The 19,445-nt window shown below is 47.2% G+C and overlaps 1 protein-coding gene across 6 annotated transcripts in view; it reads right to left on the reverse strand.

Annotated features, from left to right (window-relative positions):
• Positions 1 to 19,445, reverse strand: part of PHACTR4 (phosphatase and actin regulator 4) — a 68,524-nt gene that overhangs the window by 37,540 nt on the left and 11,539 nt on the right. For 4 of the 6 annotated variants that reach the window (XM_075114866.1, XM_075114867.1, XM_075114868.1 and 1 more), the window contains one exon: positions 5,934 to 5,980. In XM_075114866.1, coding sequence (XP_074970967.1) covers positions 5,934 to 5,949 — 16 coding nt within the window. In that variant the 5' untranslated portion in view covers positions 5,950 to 5,980. Of the gene's footprint in view, positions 1 to 4,049; positions 4,121 to 5,933; positions 5,981 to 6,794; positions 7,560 to 19,445 lie in introns of those variants that run through there. The other 2 variants (XM_075114871.1, XM_075114870.1) reach the window with 2 other exon arrangements.

The raw sequence follows: 19,445 nt of genomic DNA on the forward strand, positions 1-19,445 counted from the left end.
CCCTGACAGCACCCAGCACGTTAAATACACTAAAAACTAGAACTTCTGTCACAAATTTAAGAACAAAAGCTGTCAGGATAATGCCCCAAAGTATTCTGCTAACTTGCCGAGTGTGCTCGACTTATTTACAGTAACGCTTTCACGTAGGTAAGCAAGTGTTCTGTGCTGCACCTTGTTTAGAAGCCGAACAGCCTCCACCGCCATCAGTTCAACCCTCTGGTAAATCTGACTAAGGAACAGTAGGATTTTGCCTTTCTGTGTGCTTCCAAATCAGCGTACATCAACTGTAATTAAATGTTTGATCTCAGGCACTTTGACTCTCTTCTATTGTACTGCACAAAGCAGTTATATTGCTGTATACATAATATACGGGATCTCGTAAGGGAATCGCAGCTTCTGTGTCTTCCTGGAAGAAAAACCTGTTCCTTTGTTCTGGAACAGACATAAAGAGATTTCCACTGGGTAGTTAGCACTAACCATTCTTCTCCGGCAGCCTTCCGAGCTGCATGACAGGGAAGCACTCTTAGCACTGCGATGGTCTACAATCGACTCTGCAGATCAAAACCAGAAAACAACGAATGCCATCTCCAGCAGCCTAGTTTAAACTAAGAGCCACATCGTCAAAACACTTGAGTTCAACATAGAAGTGCACGTACGACAAGCCTTCCCTAAATGCTGCTGAATGGTTAAGTTAAATGCCTGTCCTGGCAGCAGCCTCACAGCAGCTGATTTCCAGTTGAAACTTAAGTCATCAAACGGGGATTCCCCACCCGGCCAGTCCCGAGCACCGGCAGCAAGCTGAAGAACCTCTGAATCAGAGGCTGGCCCTTCATCCGAGTTCTTCAACAAATACAAAGACCTAAACAGTGTGTCCTGCACCTCACCCTGTCCCTTCCTGCCCCTACTGGGACCTTTCTGAAGTGTGTTACCGAAAGTACCAGAATGACCATCCTAGAGATCTAAAGCCTTGTTAGGTTTCTGAGGAACAGAAGACATTGAGAGCAGCACGTTATTTCCTCCTCAACCCTGACACCCTGTGGCAGCTACCATCAGATCAGAGGGAGGTGCAAGTGGAGACCTTCTTCGCACACAGGCAGCTCCATCTGGCAGCTGTGGTCCCTGCAAAGTCCTTGTCTCTGCCGCCGGTCTCCCATCCACTCCAGAGGCACAAGTGGGAACTCACGATCTCTCTCCTTCGGTTCAAACTAACCACCTACAAGCAACACATTTTACACCCCAGCAGCTGCTTTCTCAGCTTTCACTGCTGCTAAACACAAAAGGCTCCTTAAATACAAAGGAATAGTGAGAAGAAAGTCACTTGGCAGACACCTTTGAAGCAGAAAACTGGTTTTCCTGGGCAGGTTTTGTTTTCTCGTAACAGACTGTACATCTGTAGTGTTCTGCTCTCTTCTACTTGTACACGGTGCCTACCCAGCGGCGATGCCGAGCTTGGTGGGCTCTGGTAAAGAGCAGCAGCAAGGGGTCCTGGCAGGGTGCAAGAGGGATCCCACACACGTCCCACGCATCAGCCAGCAGCCATATGAAAACAAAGTGCTACTTTCAGATCCCAAGGCAGCAGGCTGATGGACGCCAGTGATTAAAGCCTCTCTGGGACAGGTCACGGTCATTGCACCTGTACCATTGCGTCCATCTCCATTAGTCTTGTAAAAGGCAGCAATGCCAGAACCTGCTCGGACAATCTGGCCCTGGAACAGCTCGATATGTCTTTTTGATCTCAGACTTCCTTTGAGACAGCAGGGCTGCTGGGAAGTTGGCAGCAGTGGATGTACGCGAAAAGGTATTGCTTCTACAGACACGCTTTGAACCAGAAGTGATCTAAAAATTCTGTTACCTACACACATGTGATGACTGTGCACTCATTTCCATAATGGTTTTGAACCTCTGAGCCTCTGAAGGTATTGCTCTCATTTTTAGGGATAAAAATGGGAATCGGATAGCCAGCCATACATCCTGCCAGGAACAAGTAGCAGAGCTGGTGGCATAAGAAGCAACTACTCACATTTCTAGCTATTTCCTCTACTCAGCCTATATTTGGAGTTCAAGTCTCCAAAAGCAGCAGATTCCTATCACACTGGTTTCCTTATGAGGCTGTAGCCCAGGAGTCAGCATAGATGCTAAAACAAATTACTTCCTTGTTTGCACGAAGGTTAAGGACTCGAAGAGTTTTTCCTATTTTTAGTAGGAAAAGAATTGGAAAAAAGTAGCACAGCAGGAGATAAAGGGAATGAAAGTCAAAGGGGATGAAAGTCAGCCTTGAATAGAGAAATAACCGCAGAAGATTCTTAAAGCATCCATAAACTTAGTATTTCAAGTGCTATTCTAAAAAAGCAGCTTTTGGTAAGAGCCTGTGTGTGCAAAGGCTACTTCACTCATTTTCCCAAAATGCTTCACAGTTGTCCCACAGAGATTTAAACCTTTTAGTGTAGCTCCTAAAAGGTTCAGATCCCAACACCTGCAGAGGAAGCGCGTAGCCACAAGCAGACACTGCGAACAGAGCAGTAAAGTACAGGAGGTCAAAGGACCCAAGAGCAAACACTTGCCATGAAGAAAGGCATTGCCATGCTCCCTCCGCAGCTATTCGTGAATGATTAGCTCAAACGTTACTGGGCAAGTGAACTGCAGGCCTGCTTCCACGTTAGGTCAACCCAACGCCAAGCAGGGCTTTCAAGGAACCACAGGCACAAGGCGAGGCTTGCCCTGCCAAGCACAAAGCTCCCACTTCTTCAATATTTTGCTTTTTAAGATCTTTCAGGCTTACAGGCAGATGAAATGCTAGATAAGACAACAATCCCTTGACTAAGAAAAAGGGCCGAGCCTAGCTGATATCATGCTAAGGCAAGTGACTGGTCTTTGGGAGGGGGTCTGGGCAGCAACAGCGGGGGCACTAGATGGAACAGCGGAAATAGCTTCTGAAAATCGAGCGTGATCCTTCACCCGCACCACAGGAAGGATCTGAAGAGGGGAAAGGTATTCCAGCGACACTTCCCCTCAACAGATCACTTGTGTAGGTGGGACCTTGGAAAGCAGGGAAACTCAGCCTGGCAACATGTGTATATTTAGATTTCATTTATTCCTCTCACTAACCTCCGTCCTCCCACCTGCCTCACGGCCCCGCTGACGACTCGGGCCAGCACTCCCCCTCCAGCACAGACTACGTGGGGCTGTGCCCCAGCCTCACACCGAGGCACAACCCATCGCCACCACCTCTCAGCTCCTACACTGAACCTTGCGGCTTCCCACCGCTTCAAAACTTCTCCCATCTCCAGTAGGTTTCACAGCACAAGCCAGTAGCTGAGGGCTCGGGCTGACAAGCTACACAAGTTACTGCGGCTTGAGCAGTTTATGCACTCGTTAAGCCAAGGCCAGTCACACAGGCACAGCCTATAGCGAAGTAATTCGGTTTTGCATTAGGCTTCGTTTTCCAGTCATCTGACGCTGCCCTAACTACAACATACGCACCTCCGAATTACTGCAGATAGCTGACGCGTGGCAGCTTCAACTAGTCACTTGCTCAGGGCCACGGCCCAAGGCTTGCAATAAGTTTCTGTATATTCTTCTCTACACTTGAAAAACAACTCAGGGTAGGGTTGAGAGCAAATTTTAAGTTGCATACCTGTTCTAAAATAACTGCGTATAGACAAGCTCTGAAACTTCACTGCAGCTGCCTGGAGACCATGCTTCCAGTAGTCTTCAGGGATGAGCATGAATTAAAATCTGAAGACAACAGCAAATTTCGTTTTTAATTAGCCAGGGCAGCCAGCCAAGGAGGGCTCCCCCACCCACCCATGGCCAGTGAAGCCTGACAGCTAAAAAGGATTTATGTTTCACCGTGCAGTCCCAGTGGCCATTCGAAGCACACCAACTCTGAACACGCGCCAATGCAGTTAAAACAAAAGCCAGCCATGCAGCATTGTGAATGCAGTTAATATACAACCAGTTAAGGACAGCAATACATCAAAAAGCACCAGGCTTTGAGGGAACAAAGGGCATCGACTTCAGCTCAGCTCCTGCACGCAGCTCCGCCTTACCTCATCTCCAGTCTCAGTGCGGGGAACAACCCAGGAGTCCTGAGCTTAGCAGCACTTGGAGAATGAGCATCCTTAAAAGCAAAGTAATTTTAAGGAAATAATAATAAAAGACCCATCTGCTTACTCTGCCTTTAATATGGGGCTCTTAGCTCCCAGCACTAAGGCGGCAACACGTAAAGCTTCACAACCAGCTGTGTGGGGTGTCTGTGCGTGCAAAGATTAGGTACAGATACTCCATTCTAAACTTGCACAGCTGAATTTGTTCAGAGGGAAAGGGGAGGTAATTTTACTTAAGTTGGCAAAATGCAAACAGAACATAAGGTCCTTCATGTCCCAGGGCACCAGCGCTGCTCAAATCAGGAGTCAAAGTTCTCTGTAACGTCAACGGGCTCCAACGCCACGGCTCACTGACCTACCCAAAAATGGAGTTCCAACTGCACGTAAAAAGGGACAGAAGGCCTTGTGATGTGAACACAGCTGGCTGCTGGCAGTCCCAGCAGAGGCCAAGTCCTGGTGAATAAGCAGAGCTCACAGTGTTGCTCAAAGCCATCCCATTAATGCAGGCTGGAGAGATGGAAAAACTCGCCCTGCTGCTGTCTGTGCTTTGTCCTGGGGTTGAGCAGGGAGCTGTCATTTCCAGAGCCACTGCTTCAACATCAGCTGCCAGTGCCACACTCACTCTACCCATCCTCCCCCTCCATAAGTCATCATTTGGGATTAGTTTGCCACGAGCAAATCATAAGGGAAAGCAATCACCACAAATTAAATGTGCACCTTACAGGCTAACAAATTAGAGGGCACAGTGGCAATTCTTGCCACCAGGATTAGAAGCATGACGTGTTTTTATGCATGTACACTTGGCTCGTAGCTGTTCCAACCGGGCCATTGGGTTCCAACAGACCAGCTTAGCATGAAGTCAAAAAACTGGCCTTCAGCAGGCAGGCCCGGTACATCTGCCACGCCAAGCACACCGCACTGCTGACAAGCACATCGATTCTCAAGTTAAGGATGGCGTCACCTAGCTGCATAGGAATAATCTAGAAATAATCTTTATGATCACAGAGTTGTACTTCACTACGAGTTACGAGTCACCAACTGCAACGTCATGGTCCACAAGATGCAAGGTCAATATGCTTCATGGAGATTGGCTTCCCATGGTGCTGGCAAGAGCTTTCACACAAATCTCATTTCAATGGGAAGGAAAAAATGGCCGTTTAGCTAGTGTCTTCTACAGCCATTTTAGGCAAACAGATGGAAAAAACATTCAAGGCAATCTCTAAGCCAAAAATATACCAGTTTTAGTTGCAGCCATAAGCATCACTTAAACCTAACAGCAATGAGTTTGCTTGCCTCAGGGCAAGCAGTACACAGCGCCTAAAGCAAGAGCTGTAAAGCCAGATTTTTTTTAATAAAAAAAAAATCCCAAATCCTCTGCAAGACAGAGCAGCCAAGAGAAATAGATACAGAAAGAGAAGTGAGGAGCTACCGTGAGCTGACCCTTTATGGCTTGCCATGTGCCTTGTTCAAATCTCATACCAGCTCAATTGTGGGATACCAGCTCGCCTCCTACCTATTAAGAAACAGGATATTATTTGTTTTCAAGAGCCTGGGATATCCAACAGACTTGTACTCCAGGTTTCACAGACGGGACATTTCAAAAAAAAAGATCTTCCAGACATACACCACCACTTTAATCAGATCTGGTCCACACCATTAGCGCAGTCCAGTTGCAACTGATGCATCTGCCAAACTAGCTTATTTTCTAATCGTCTTCTACATTTGAATTGAAGTAATGAAGTTTAAAGTGATACAGCTCTTTATCATGCTTAACCAAGGAGAAGACAGGTCCACAACCCATGGTAAGATGTCTAAGAGTGTACTTACCAGCGTTCTCTTCCATTCCTCTTGAACACTAGCTTTCTGAGCAATTCCTACAAAAACAGGAAACAAAATTGACACAAATTAAAATTCCAAGTGTGACCAAAACCCAGGTTTAGTTTCACTTCTCTATCAGCTCTGCTCAGTCTACACATAACCAGCAAGGAGGGAGCCTAGAGCAGAGACCCTGCCCCAGCAAACTAGGAACGAGAGCTTGTGGTATCTTCACCCCTCTGAAGAAATCACTAGCCTCTAATCACACACACGCTGTGTCAGAAAGAACGGGGAAACAAAATTAAGGTGTAATAATTACAAAGCATCAAATGTTTGTTCCCAGGGAAAACCACCCACGTCTGCCTCTTCAAGAAGGCTTGTGTCAGCTGTAGAAGGGGAACAGCTAATGCTTATCTAGCAAAGGCAGAATAACACGTGCATAGGAAGTATTTCAGATGTCACACATCATCAAGGCAGTTCTGAACACACTGGGGAAAAGACAAGAAGGAGGAACTAGGATTTTAGTGGCAAACCCAGCTTTTTTCTGGAGAGAGTTCTAAAATGAGGTGCAAGGGGAACTAAGTTTGGGGAAATCAGGAGACATCTTGATTCTGATATATTACATAGCACAGTAAAAACATACTCAGCATTTTAGAAACAAAAAAAGAGCTTCTGTCCTAAAGAGACTGCAGCTCAAACTAAGACAACTACAATAGGAAATGTCAACAGGCACAGCATGGGGTGATCGTGAGAGCTACAAAATAAGCTTGTCTCCAGTGCTGAGAAGTCAAAGTTAGTTTTTACGCGTAGCCCATTTCAGCCTAGCCCATTTCAGCCTAGCCCTTCACCACGAAGTCTAGGACAGCTCATCACCTTAACTCCCAGCAGCGAAGTGCAGTTTGTTGGCTGTAATGCAACATCAGATCTGATGGATCACCTCCACCTGATGATTTGCTGACTTCACAGCACACGCTCAGCTTGCACAACAGCACTGGAGCATCACAGGGCTGCAGTGTCCGAGGAGATAACCCTACCACACCATCTTTGGAGGTGCGCCTGAACAAGCTATTGCCAGCAGGGCTTTCAAGCTTTGCTTTGCTGAACCGTGTGGGCGAAACACTTCTTTTGATCACACAACCATGCTCCAGGCTACTTCTCTCTGCTGCAGCTAGAATACCACTGCAGCGATATTCTCAGATGGGAACAACACCTCGACAAAGCCATTAAACTCACAAAACATTTTTGGCAATTGCAGCATTTAAACAGCTTAGCAAAGAGAAGCACTATCTGTGCAGACTTGTGGGCAGCAAGTCCGTTGCCCAAGAACATCACATGTCCATTTTAGAGGCAGATTACCACGAGGTTACTTGGGAAACACCCTCGGAATCCCCCCAACTTAATCCATTAACACTTAGAATGCAGTTAAATTTCACGTGCATTTTGCATGCACCGCTTGGGACGTCCACGTGGTGTGTCTATTCTAAAAGCGGCATCAAGGACACCATTTGCAAAAACTAGAACAAATGCTTCCCCACTGAAGGCAGAAGAGCCATAACGATTTCTTACAAAGACCATTATCAAGTCAGCACCTTCACACAAACCCAAACCCCCAGTTAGTAGCAACTCTGCTGTCCAGGGCCTTTGCAGGTTAAGATCTCCCTGCCGGCCCTTTCAGTAAGCCTTTCTGGGAAGGGGAAAGCAGAAGAGAAACACAAGCAGACACCTCAAAACCTACTTGAACCTCAGCACAGATGACAGCAACCCTCCTACTCCCCCAGAGCCGCCAGGGAGTTCGGTTTAATTTGCCTTTCAAGGGCATTCCTGCACAGGCTGCGCTGAGCTTTGCATATGACAAGGGGCACATTTGTGCCTGGAATACTAATCCCGGCAGCCCCGTCGCTGCTGGACACTCACTGTGCCCACCAAGGACATCTGTCATCGCCTGACAGCATGGCTGGAAGCACCTCAGCCTGGGTGGGGAGGGATCCTTCTGAGCAAAACTCTAAATCTACCATCGTCTGTTTATTAATAGAACAAGCATAAAAGACACATCAGAGCAAAATAATGTGATGCCAGGTTAGAGCAAGAGGGAGCAGAGTCAGGACTCCCAGTGCTTCCACGAGGCTGCCAAAGCAGGAGCGCACGTCTCTGCCGGCGCTAAGAAACAGGCACTTTCTCACCAAAGCCATGGATTAAGTAGTGCAGATCCTGCTGCCAGCATTAACTAGGACCGGCTAATTGGGAAGCTGTATTCTGCAACAGCCAGCTTGAGATAACCTGCCCCGCAGAAGAGAAAATTACTTTTATCCTCTGCTGTCAGGCGTTTCCCAGGTACGTAAGCTTGAGAGAACTTGGATTTTGCATTTCCTTTAGTATGACACAAGCTACAGCTCCTCTGAATATTCATGTCCTCAGAGTGCTCAGACATTCCCTGGGCCTGACAGCTGTGTGAAATCCCTCTGCCACCAGAGAGCCGCCCGTTACCGGCGCAGCACAACTCCTTTCACCGCGCCGGGACACCCCGCTTTGCAGCCCTGCTGCCTGCCCCTTGCTGCTGCTCAGCATCGCAGCAAGCAGAAGCACAGCCTTTGTCTGGCTTGTTGGTTCAAACACTTCGCTTTCCCCCCAGCTCTTCATACCAATCTAAGAATATATTCTTGTTCCATTGACCCGTCTCTGAACTCTCAGCAGCAAGGTGATGGCTTTTTTCCAGCGAGGCAGCTAATCCACACACAATAGAAAATGACTGCTCTGCGGCCATGCTGTAGTACTTTCTACGCTGTTTTCTACCCTGTTCCTTCAGTCTTCACATGCTCTCTGCTGAAGCAGGGAATTTCATCTCTCCCAACTCTGCCCACGTGCTCAGCCCCGTTGCATCCTCCTGAGCGTACGGTCCCAGAGCAGCCCACACCGACCGAAGCCCTGACTCTGGACATCCTCCCATGCCTTCCCACCCCTTCCTCACGCCAGCACTGATCCAGCCGCCCGGGAAGCAGTCAAAGCTGACCTAGATGCAAACTAAGCACCTTCAGAGGAGCACACAGTGGGTTGGGAAGGACAGGACCTGACAGCCCCAACTCCAAACACTAAGCCACCACGAAGCTGCCACACTAAGGTGCCACTGTTTTTTCCAGCCTCAGGCAATCCACAGAGTTCAGCTACGAGCTTTACTGATTACCTGCATACCCACTTTTTCATGGCCTCATTTCCAGCAACCTTTACCCAGACCTCCTGAACATTATGCTTTCGCTTCCTCCGCGGTGAAGCTCATTAGCTGTACCGCTCTGTCCTCACAGGCGCTTCTGATCTGGGACTACTCATCCCCTCCAGGAACACTGAGCAGCTTCCTTCAAAAGGCCAAGGGATGCTTCCAAAAGTCCGACTAAAACCAAGCCAGTGTTGGTTGTTTTTCCCAACTAACTAAACTGACAACTCTTCCAAGCAGAAGTGGCACATTACTTCTCCACAGCGCCTGCTAACAGGCTTGCCTTAAGCATGGAAAGCCAGTTTCCATGCTGGCTCAGCTCTAAATCACCGTTCCAGAGAGGGACGTGACAGCAGCTGGGCAGCTACTACAGGGCTCTTACTGTAATGAGAGACAAAACCGGAGGCTGTCTCGGGAAAAAAGCATGTGGGGGAGAGAAAGGCTGTTCCTATAACAGTCCTGAACTGCACCCGTCAGTTGGAGGGAGAGGGATGGGGAAGTGTTACCAAACACGGATAGCCTGAGGAACAAGGTCCTGCGTTAATACAGACCATTGCCGAGCGCTCAAGTGACATACCCATGAAACGAAACCAAACTCACTTGACAACCTCCTAGAACATAATTTATTTTGACCTGATATGGTGCTAGTAACAGCCAATACACAATATTCTAATTCATTATGCTAGTTCAGTCCTTCGCTTTACACCATTTTTAAAACATATTACTGCAGCAGCACCCAGAAGCCCAAATCCAGAGCCGGTCCCCGCCGGACCAGATGACAGATGAGCCTAGTGAGGGACTGCTCCTGCCTGCAAGAGCTCACAATTATAACAAGAAAAAGCGGACACCAAGAATAAGGCTAGCTGGGAGACTGAGGCCAGGCACCGAGCAGCCTGCTCTGCAACATGCAGGTTATCCGGGGAGGTTCCGAGTTTTCACCCCTGCCTTGCCAATTTTTGCTCGAATGGTTGAGCCGAGCCATCAGAAGGACGCTTCTCAGCGCAGCAAACTGAGCTGTAGATGTTTCTGAAGGGCTGGACTCACAGCAAAAGCTTTCCAACTGCCCCATCAGATCTTGTCGTCCATCCCTTTTTATAAATGCAATTAAAAAATATCAGTGTTTTATTCTTTCACCAATCAATTACTCATTCCAGGAAGACAGATGAGCAGATTTTTGGAAAGCTGAGATAACTCCACCTAATGCTATGGGTAGGCTGTCCGTGAAGCCCCATGAAGTCCCCAGGGGAAGGGCTAAAGTAACTCAATTTATCCGCCAGCATAAGATTAAGAGTGTGGTAAACACTATTAAAATTCTGTTCTACAAAGCATAATAACTCAACAGCACAGAACAGTTCTCCCAAGGGGCGGCTTATAGCACGGGTACATAGACAAGGGTTTAAATATCACAAGGGAAATTCTTAAAAAAACCTAAACAGATCAACCGTGCCAAATGCAGAAATTACAAGACAAGGTGTGAAAGTAAAGTTAACCTCTTGTTGGACCGAGCAGTACAGAGGGGAAGAGAGATGCACAAGCCCTTCTTCAGGTCAGTGGAAGCCAAAGCGCTGGTCTGGTTTTCTGACTTCATCTAACAACAAATGGACTCCACCTAAAAATCTTGGGTTTTGCTCCTGTCCCTCAGTTATCACGGTTTGAACATCATTTGCTACAAACGAGTGCGCTGGTTTCAAAATCCTCCAAGCAGCCTCTGCTGACCCAGTTTGTTCTGCACAAACCACGCACAGAGCGGTGCAACTCCCGTGCATCCTGGGGGTGAATCAGCATGTTCCCCCCTCAGTAAAACGACACAGATTAAACCAAGTTGTTCTCACAGCCTAATCTGGCAACACGCCGATGAATGGGGCGCACCAATAATTAACAGCCCTGCAGTTCCTCTCTCTTCCCAAGCATCCCAACACTTCAGACCAGAACACGGCTTGCATTTCTTCACTTGCTGGAAAGCAACTGCTGTTGAGTAGGAATACAGCAGCTGTTTAGCACAAAGAAAGGGTGCTGCAGAAGAAGTGACAAACATCCCATGGAAACAGACGGGAGGAAAAAAAATCAGCAAATACTCCAACAGCTATAAATGCACTTTAAACAGAACACTAGAATAACCAGGTTTGTGAAATCTCGATGCTACAGCAAATGAAACCAGCAGCTTTTCATCACAGATCTAACATTTGATAACTGGATCCCTATGCAAACAGCCAATATTTTTCAGCAGCGTGGTAGCTGCCTGTGGGTGGCACAGTAATATAACATTACCAGAGAGGAACGGAAAAGGGAAGGAAGCTGCATCCTCTGTGGCTGCGAGATGTGGTAGGTGAGTGGGTCTGCTTGCAAAGTAAACCTTAAAAATACTCATCAACACGTTGTGCAGGACACTGAAACGAGACTCCAGACCCCCCTTCACTCACAGCTCTGCTACTGACCAGCACATTTGACCCTGGAAAAGGCTCTTTGTCCATCTGTGCCTCAGTCTCCCCCTCTTCAAGAGGGGATTAACTTATTTATAAAGCAATTCAAACCCAAATGAGAACTTGCAATACTCCATTTCCTAGAAACTCCTACCTTATATAGGGCTCCCACAGTAGCACCCTGACACCTTACTCAGATAACAAGCAAGTTTTTTTTAAAGTTCTACTTGAAACAGATCACACAAAGTCTCGAAAAGCCACCTACAGCCTCTCCCAGGTGTTTCAGTTCACTGAATGAGCCATATTTACCAAACCTTAAACAAAAAGCCAGCAGCCTACAGGAAAGCATGGCACAGAGATGAACACAGCATGATTCTATGCCAGCTCCCAGTGATAAATGCTATTTCTATTTAGCTATCAGTATGGTAAACACTTAATTTGCCTCCAGACCTTTTGGCAGCTGATCAACCACTCTGGAGGTGTCGATGCACGCAGGGGAAAAAACCTGCAGTATGAATATAGCAAACCAGCTTCCCTACTCACTGTCCTTGAAGCAGCTGAAGGGCTTGCCTCTACCAAAATTATCTTCCTCATAAAAAGCAGAGGGTAAAATTAAAGCAGAATGGGCAATTCGTGCAGAGATAATGCACCTGCAACAGGGCTCCTGTTCTTATTAGCGTCGAAGCTGACACAGGAGTAAAAGCATCCAAAGGGAGGTAGTAAGGCATGGCTATTCCTTGATCGACCTCCCAAAAGATGGAAGCCCTAAATCACCAAGAACAAGAGGTGATTTACCATCTGGATTCCTGACTGACAGCTAGACTGTAAAACTCTACCTCTGCTGTTGAGTAGCTGTGGAAGTTTTTCCCTAGAAGGCTTGACAGATGCACTCATCACCTGCAGGTTGCCACATGTCTGTGTGCAGCTGGTATTTAGTACCCCATCCTCTCAAAACTCTATTTCACCAGCTGTCCGCCCAACATTTAGCAATGCAGGTTTCAGCTTGGAAGAGTTTCATAAAAGACAAGATCTTTGCTTGGCTCAGCAAGAAGGCTCAACACCTAACACTTGAGCCACAACACTCAAAAGTCCCCACCACAGTAACAGCCAAAAAGCAGTTCTACTGCAGAAATCTTCAACAGAGGAAGACGTACATTTAATTATAACAGAGTGAACAAAGTAGCCCGTTTGCGGAGATCAGAGGGGAGAACTAGAAGAAACCCATGGTCAAAATTTTTAAAAAAGCCAGAGGACCAAGTTTGATATAATTAAAACCAGAATATTAAAGATACTCTAGGCACCCACAAGACCAAAACACACCATTTCATCTATCAACACATACGAACCCTCAAAACGTGAGCATTAATAAATGTTTATACTGAAGAATGCATTTCACACATTTTGCTATTACCCACAAAAGCCTGGGCACACCAAAAGGAGAGAAGGAAAAGAACCGATGTATTTCTAGAGTAGTTTCCACAGACGATCCCAGTTATTCAAATACCCAACTCATTTTTGCACAGTGGGACTTAAGAAAATGAACCAGCTCCACCAGCACCTGCTTCAGCATACTTACTGCAAGAAAAACCAATCAATATTTGAAGCACAGGGCTCATTTGCCCAAAATCTAAACTGTACTTTCTATTCCTCCCTCTTTCGAAAAAAGCACAAGATGACAAACAGAATTCTTGACCACATAAATCCTGCATTAGGAATAATGTTATTGCTGCTCGAGCCAGCAGAGCACCAGAGCATCCCCAGCTACCTGCAAAATACCAGCTGAGCCTCTGCAAGCCCAGACCACAGCCCGATCTCTGCAGCAGAGCAAGGTCTGCATAAATTAATTAGTGCGGAAATAGGAAGCACGCGGGAGATCGGGAAATGTCTACAGTCCAAGTCACCTTTCGGCGAGGGTTACACTAGTGTAAAGGGAAAGCATTCAGGAGTGCGGTCCCTATTGCTCAGGCCTGTGAATATTAAGAACAGACAGTCTTGAGATGCCTTTTTTCCTAAAGGAAAAACACAACCACAACATACTGAACACTGAGCATTTCAGATTGAAACTCTGAAGCCAGCCTGACTGCCTTAAACCACCCTAAACGCAGGCCACCAATAAAAGATTTCATTTTCAGACAGATCTTTTCCAGCTTGTTGCAGTCACAAAAACACTAACCCCAGCTTTTTTTGCAGGGAGAAAACATGGTAGACATGAGGCTGCAGAAGGTCTCCCTTCCAAAAGCAACTAAAGGTCAGCTTGCAGGTCCTGTGAAATCCCAGCCCCAGCAGCACCACACTTGTTTCAGCTCCGGAACTGGCATGCCTCCATCGTGTCTTTCTGCACAAGCGATTTCAGTACAATAGGGCTTGTCAGAAATTAAAATTCCTTTGTGATCAGTACATACCTGCTCATACAACAGTTTGTGCTTGTACCACACCTCGCGGGGCATTTCTGTTTACTCAAAAAACCTCTAACCAACTCTATCCATACAGAACCATGGACACCATTAGAAATGAGAGGATTACTGATGCCAGGGCGAAGAAACTGCAGCAGCCTGAAAGCATGGGACAGCTTGTCCGAAGCCAAGATCCCATGCTGGAAAGCAAAGCAAGCAGACTCACGATAGCAACCTCACGATAGCAATAAACGCACCTGCCAACTTGCACTCGACTGTACGCAGGAAGTTACATTTTTCCCGTCCCAATTTTAACAATTATTTTCCAGCCCTCTTGAATTTGTACGAAGACCAATGACGAATCTCACACCTCTGCCACAAAAGACCGATCAGAGATAATCATCACATTCATTAGGTCTCAGCACCGCACACAGCACTGATTCAGCGAAAAGGCTTTCACCGTTTCCGAGCAAGCCTACAGCTTTTGAAGTAGCAAGAGCTGCTTTTACAACCTAACAGGACCTCCCAAGAAAAACTGCATCTAATGAACAAAATCCGTTTTAACCTGACAAATGCTACTGAAAACACGAACTCAGTCCTCTGCTTATAGCTGTCTGCCGTGAAGCACAAGAGTGGGCTTGTTTGGATGCGTCAGAAACCGAACTCTCCATCCTCAGCCTAAGGCCTGCAGGAGAGGACTGCGGGTTGCACATATCTGGGCTATATATAATCTGCACTGCACTATAACGTGCACCCAAAAGGCACATAATAAGGTTACTTATTACCTCTGGCTTCTGGCGTAAAATACAAACCACCTTTGCCTTAGTTTCGCGGTTTCCATTTTCAAACTTTCAATGAAAACAAAGCAGCAAGGCACACATTGCAACGCTGTGGTAATGCCCCTGTGATTATGCCTCGACAGACGATTTCATTTGCAACCACCATTTCCTCATCGAAATGAGGCCACTCTTCATCTCAGCCACTGCAAAGACAGGAATGAGTTTAGCCACTGTCACAGCGTTAACACGAGATTTGGCAGAAAGCTCACCTGCGCTCTGAAAAAGCCAGCAGCAGTTGAGGCAGCGGCTGAATCTGCAGCGCTGCCGCGTGGGTCTGCCCCAAGGCACCTCGCGCGTTCGCTCCCCGCCGCACGCCCGGCTGCTGCCGGGGGCACACAGACCACAGGGTGCGCGCAACCTGATCAAACCCCACGCTTCCACCGGTGCGGGTTCGAGTACATGAAACGGGCATCCCTAATCCAATTCCATACTGAAAGGCAACGCGGTGTTCTCACTTGAAAAAACGCAAGATACAGGAAACCTGTGCTGTGTGGGTGTCTTATTCAACTTAGAGTCGAGTCAACACTCCTTAACTGGACATGGCTCGCCTATTTAAAACTAAGTCTCCTTCTGAACAGACACTCTGGAATCACGTCACTGCATCCGCGGGAGCCTTAGATTTCACCTTTTGTTTCAGATCTTGCCAAACAGTAAGCAGTTCGGGTAGAGTTTGTAATTCAATTGTAGCCTTACTTTTTCTTTCACAGTCTCACTACAGTAATTTCTAATTACTGCTAATTAAGATATTGAATTTCCTTAAAGAAACCCTCCCCAGGCAATTTATTCTTCTTGTGTTCCACAGCTCCAGCTTTAATAAAAAGGTGCCCCAGCCATAACTAGGAAAACAGAAAAATTAATTCCCACTACTGATCTGGCAAGCTCTTTATAACATAAATACAGGCAGCGAGGCATCCCACCATGAAAATAAGTCCATAAAGTTTCAGAACAAGAACATTTCCTTTAAAAAAAAAAAAAGATCATTTGTAGTTCTCATTGCCGCGCACAAAGTTTATGAAGCAGCAACACTGTTCGCACGAGGATCTTGCTGACTACAGCAATGTGACCTAACGTACCCCAAGTTAATTCTAACCTCAGGGGAAAGTTGCGCCATTCCTAAGGCTCTTCCAAACGCTTCCAGACGGGGATCGATACCATCGCTAATTCAGTCATTCATCTTTCAGACCTGTTGGAGGTTTTGGACTGCTACACTCCCCCAAACCTCGGGGAGGATAATCTTAAGGCAGGCAGTGGTGATCCCCTGAAACTCCACCGTGAACAGGAGCATTTCTTTCAGCCTGCTCTCATTCTCTCATTGCCGCTCTACTAACTCTCAACTTCCAACCAACACCTTTAGCTGCATTAAGAGCCCAACAATCTATCGCCGCTTCTTCTCTGCCAAAAAAGGACCTTCCACCATAACGTGGCTAGAAGAATACCCAACTGAGCAAGCAAATCTCACATCATGCCCTGCAGGTGGGCAAGTTCATCTGGTCCAAGAAAGTCAACCCAGTGAAAACCACTCTTCCACCAACTGTGCAAAATAGAACAAGAGGAACGAATTTCAAGAGCAACGAGCAGATCAGTGAACAGGTAGGACGTGGAAGGAGAAAGCATCAAGTGTCTCAAAAATTACCAAGGCACAGAAGCTGAGGAAATGCCTTCAGAGGGGGTGTATTAACTGTAAGCTCACCAGAGTTGGCTCTCCGGTCCCCATACCTGGCACGGTGAGCTCCCGGGTCACAAGAGGAGGATTCCCCACACAAGACATGCCTCGGAGCAGAGCGCTTGGGGATGCCCAGTGGCTCACAGCCCTGCCTTGAGAACCAGCACACCTGGGTGGTTTGTCAGATCAGTCAACCCTGGATCACCTTGAATAAATCCATCTGAGAGCTAAACGAGAATGATATACACCTCACAACGTGATGTAATGCAAGCCCAATATGAGAAAGCCTGTTAGGAGCTTCAGAAGAAAATTAAAATCCAATAAGGAAAAAAATCTTCAAGAAATGAGCAGCTTGGACTGTAAGCTATGACTTTCTGGTGACCTCTCTTGTAGGCCAGATTCAGCCTTTCCCTTCTGTTCAACTGCTGTGTCCTTGGAGATCAGAGCAGGTCCGTTAGCACATTCTGTGACCCCCCCCATGCTCCCAAGCACAGCTACTGACAAGCCATAAACTGCTGGTTTGCTCAGCAAACAAGACCTTTTGATAGGTGCCAGCATGAGGAACGTTACAAAAGTACCCCCTGTTCCCTCCACCTACAGCAGCACTCCCGGCAAATTTTAAACAAGAAGGTTTCTGGGAATGGACTTAACTGTATCAGAGCAACAAAACAGATAAAAAGGAGTGAAATTGAAGGAGAATGGGATCATTTACAAGATGTAATATGGAAAAGCATATTAAGAAAAAATGTTGACACCAGCAGGACCTAAATCCATACTGAGCCATATAAACTAGAAACAAAGTGCTTTGCTATGCTTTTAAGACTTCAAAGGTAGCTCTTAGTAAGCCCCAGGAGTTAGAAACCTTCACGCCTGTCAGGCAGCCATGAGTAGAAGCTGACAGCATTTCTGGAAACGTAAAAAACAAGCTGAAATCATGTTAGGATTATATCCTTACCTACAGCTGGAAAGGAAAGGAAAGCTGACATCAGTCACATGAAACACACCTTGGTTCAGTTCTTTTAGAAGGTAGCAGGTGGTGAAATACTCCATTTTAAGGAGAAGAAATATTTTTCAGCATAGCCCATGCTTCCAAGGCGGCGGCGTCAGCCACAGAGAGGCTGCACAACACATCCCCGCTCACGTTCAACACTTCACCCTGTTTGATGTGTCCACAGAAAGCCTCACAGTCGAACGCCCTCCCCATCCCTACCCCAGCACAACATGCCCTTCTAAGGAACAAAACCCACCACCTTGCCCCCGCTGACAGTCACCTCCGGCACGCACGGGTACGCGTTCAACAGGCTTGCTGCATACCTCTGCCAGGCGAGATAAGGGGCTCGGTCCCGGCGCGTAGGGATGGCATCGCTGCACGTGAACGTCCAGCACCACGCTATTCTAAAAGGACACCTCGTAGGAAGGTGGCCAAAGGAAGTGTTTGTGCAGGTTACACTGTCCTACGCTGACAGGTTTATCAAAGGGAAACTGTTCTGCAATAAAGTATCGAGGAATAGCTATTTCGATGTAAAAAGGAACTGAAGCTTCATCCAATCTGACCCAGCTTCACTCAGTAAATTCATGACGGTTACAGCAATCTTCAGGACTGGCAGAATCCTTTCACCTCCCACGTAAGTCAAAGTTGGACAGATGATATTATTCATCTGAAGGCCACAGAGGGTATTTGTCAGCCAGCTTTGGGGTTTGACTATAAACGGAGATATCCTAAATGACTTCATCTGAGGAAGACTTCAATTCACAAAGAGGCATCCACAAAAACCAGCATTTAGATACACAACAGCTGCGTAACAGCAATAAACACCTACCCCAGAATACAGTGAGCTGTAAAACGCCCACGCGCAACCGAGCACAAACCTACGGCAGCTTTCGCTGGGAGACAGGCTAACAGGTTTGCACTCTCGCATCCCGACAGCGGGGAACGAGCACGCAGGAGGCTGCAGGAGCTCTGCCAGCTATCAGTAATTTGCTTCATTGTAAATTTATTTGCTGGAACCTGTAACTGCACCTCTCCGCAGCCTCCCCTGTCCCTCCAGATGGGTCAGGGAACTCCAGGGAAAGGCAGCCCACGAACCGAGCAGTAACTGCGCTGCAGCAGGAACTGGCTCGGACCACTTGACCGTAATGCTTTCCTACCTCCATCCTGGTTTCAGCAGCCAAAGGGAATGTAGTGACTGATTTCTTCAGCTGCCTTCCCCACCACTAAGACTTCCTTTCAGTCTTGCGTTAGGTTTGGGTATTGACTGTCTTGCTGCAGAGTCAAGCTTTCAGTAGCTTTTACCATAGCACAAACTAATGAGGTCTTTCCGTCACATACCCGTACTTGGAGCAAAGAGAGCACACCACAAAGAGCCAAAACGCCCCAATTTCCCTGATGTCTTGCAAAAACAGGAGTGCATTTGGGATAAAATAAGCTTTTTGTCAGGAGAAAGCATTCATCTGTGTGAGCCAAATAACAGGCTTCCCACAAAAATTAACAGGCCTGAGTAAAAGCCCCCCAGTAGCAAACCATCCTAACCCTGCAGGGTTCAGCATAGCTTTTCCATGCCTGCAGCGTCACAGCTTTTTCAGGTTAGTTTGAACTGAAAACTAAACTGGAGAAACAACTAAACCTGAAAGCTTCCTCGAGGGAGCGATTCGGTGCCAAGCACCAGGTGAGGGCACGCAGGCACAACCACCGAGCGCAGACCAGAACAACTGCACTTGAACCCCAGAATAGCTCCGTGCAGAAGGCAACGAAAGCCGTAGTTTCACAGGCGCTCGGCAGCGCACGGAGCAGCTCTGCCCGCCCTCCCCTCCGCTGGCATCAGGAATCTCATCGAGCAGCTGACCCCAGTCAAAACCAGCCCAGTGCAGAAACAGCTGGTTTTAATCCAGTTCAGTTCCTCAATTTGCTGTCACATGGCCCACAAACCGTTGTTCACTTAGAAGGGAACGGAGTGAACACGCAGGACCTCTTCTTCAGCAGCGAGAGCCGTTTTGGGTGTTCACA

The sequence above is a fragment of the Phalacrocorax aristotelis genome, chromosome 20 (assembly GCF_949628215.1).
Source record: "Phalacrocorax aristotelis chromosome 20, bGulAri2.1, whole genome shotgun sequence".
NCBI classification, from domain to species: Eukaryota; Metazoa; Chordata; class Aves; order Suliformes; family Phalacrocoracidae; genus Phalacrocorax; species Phalacrocorax aristotelis.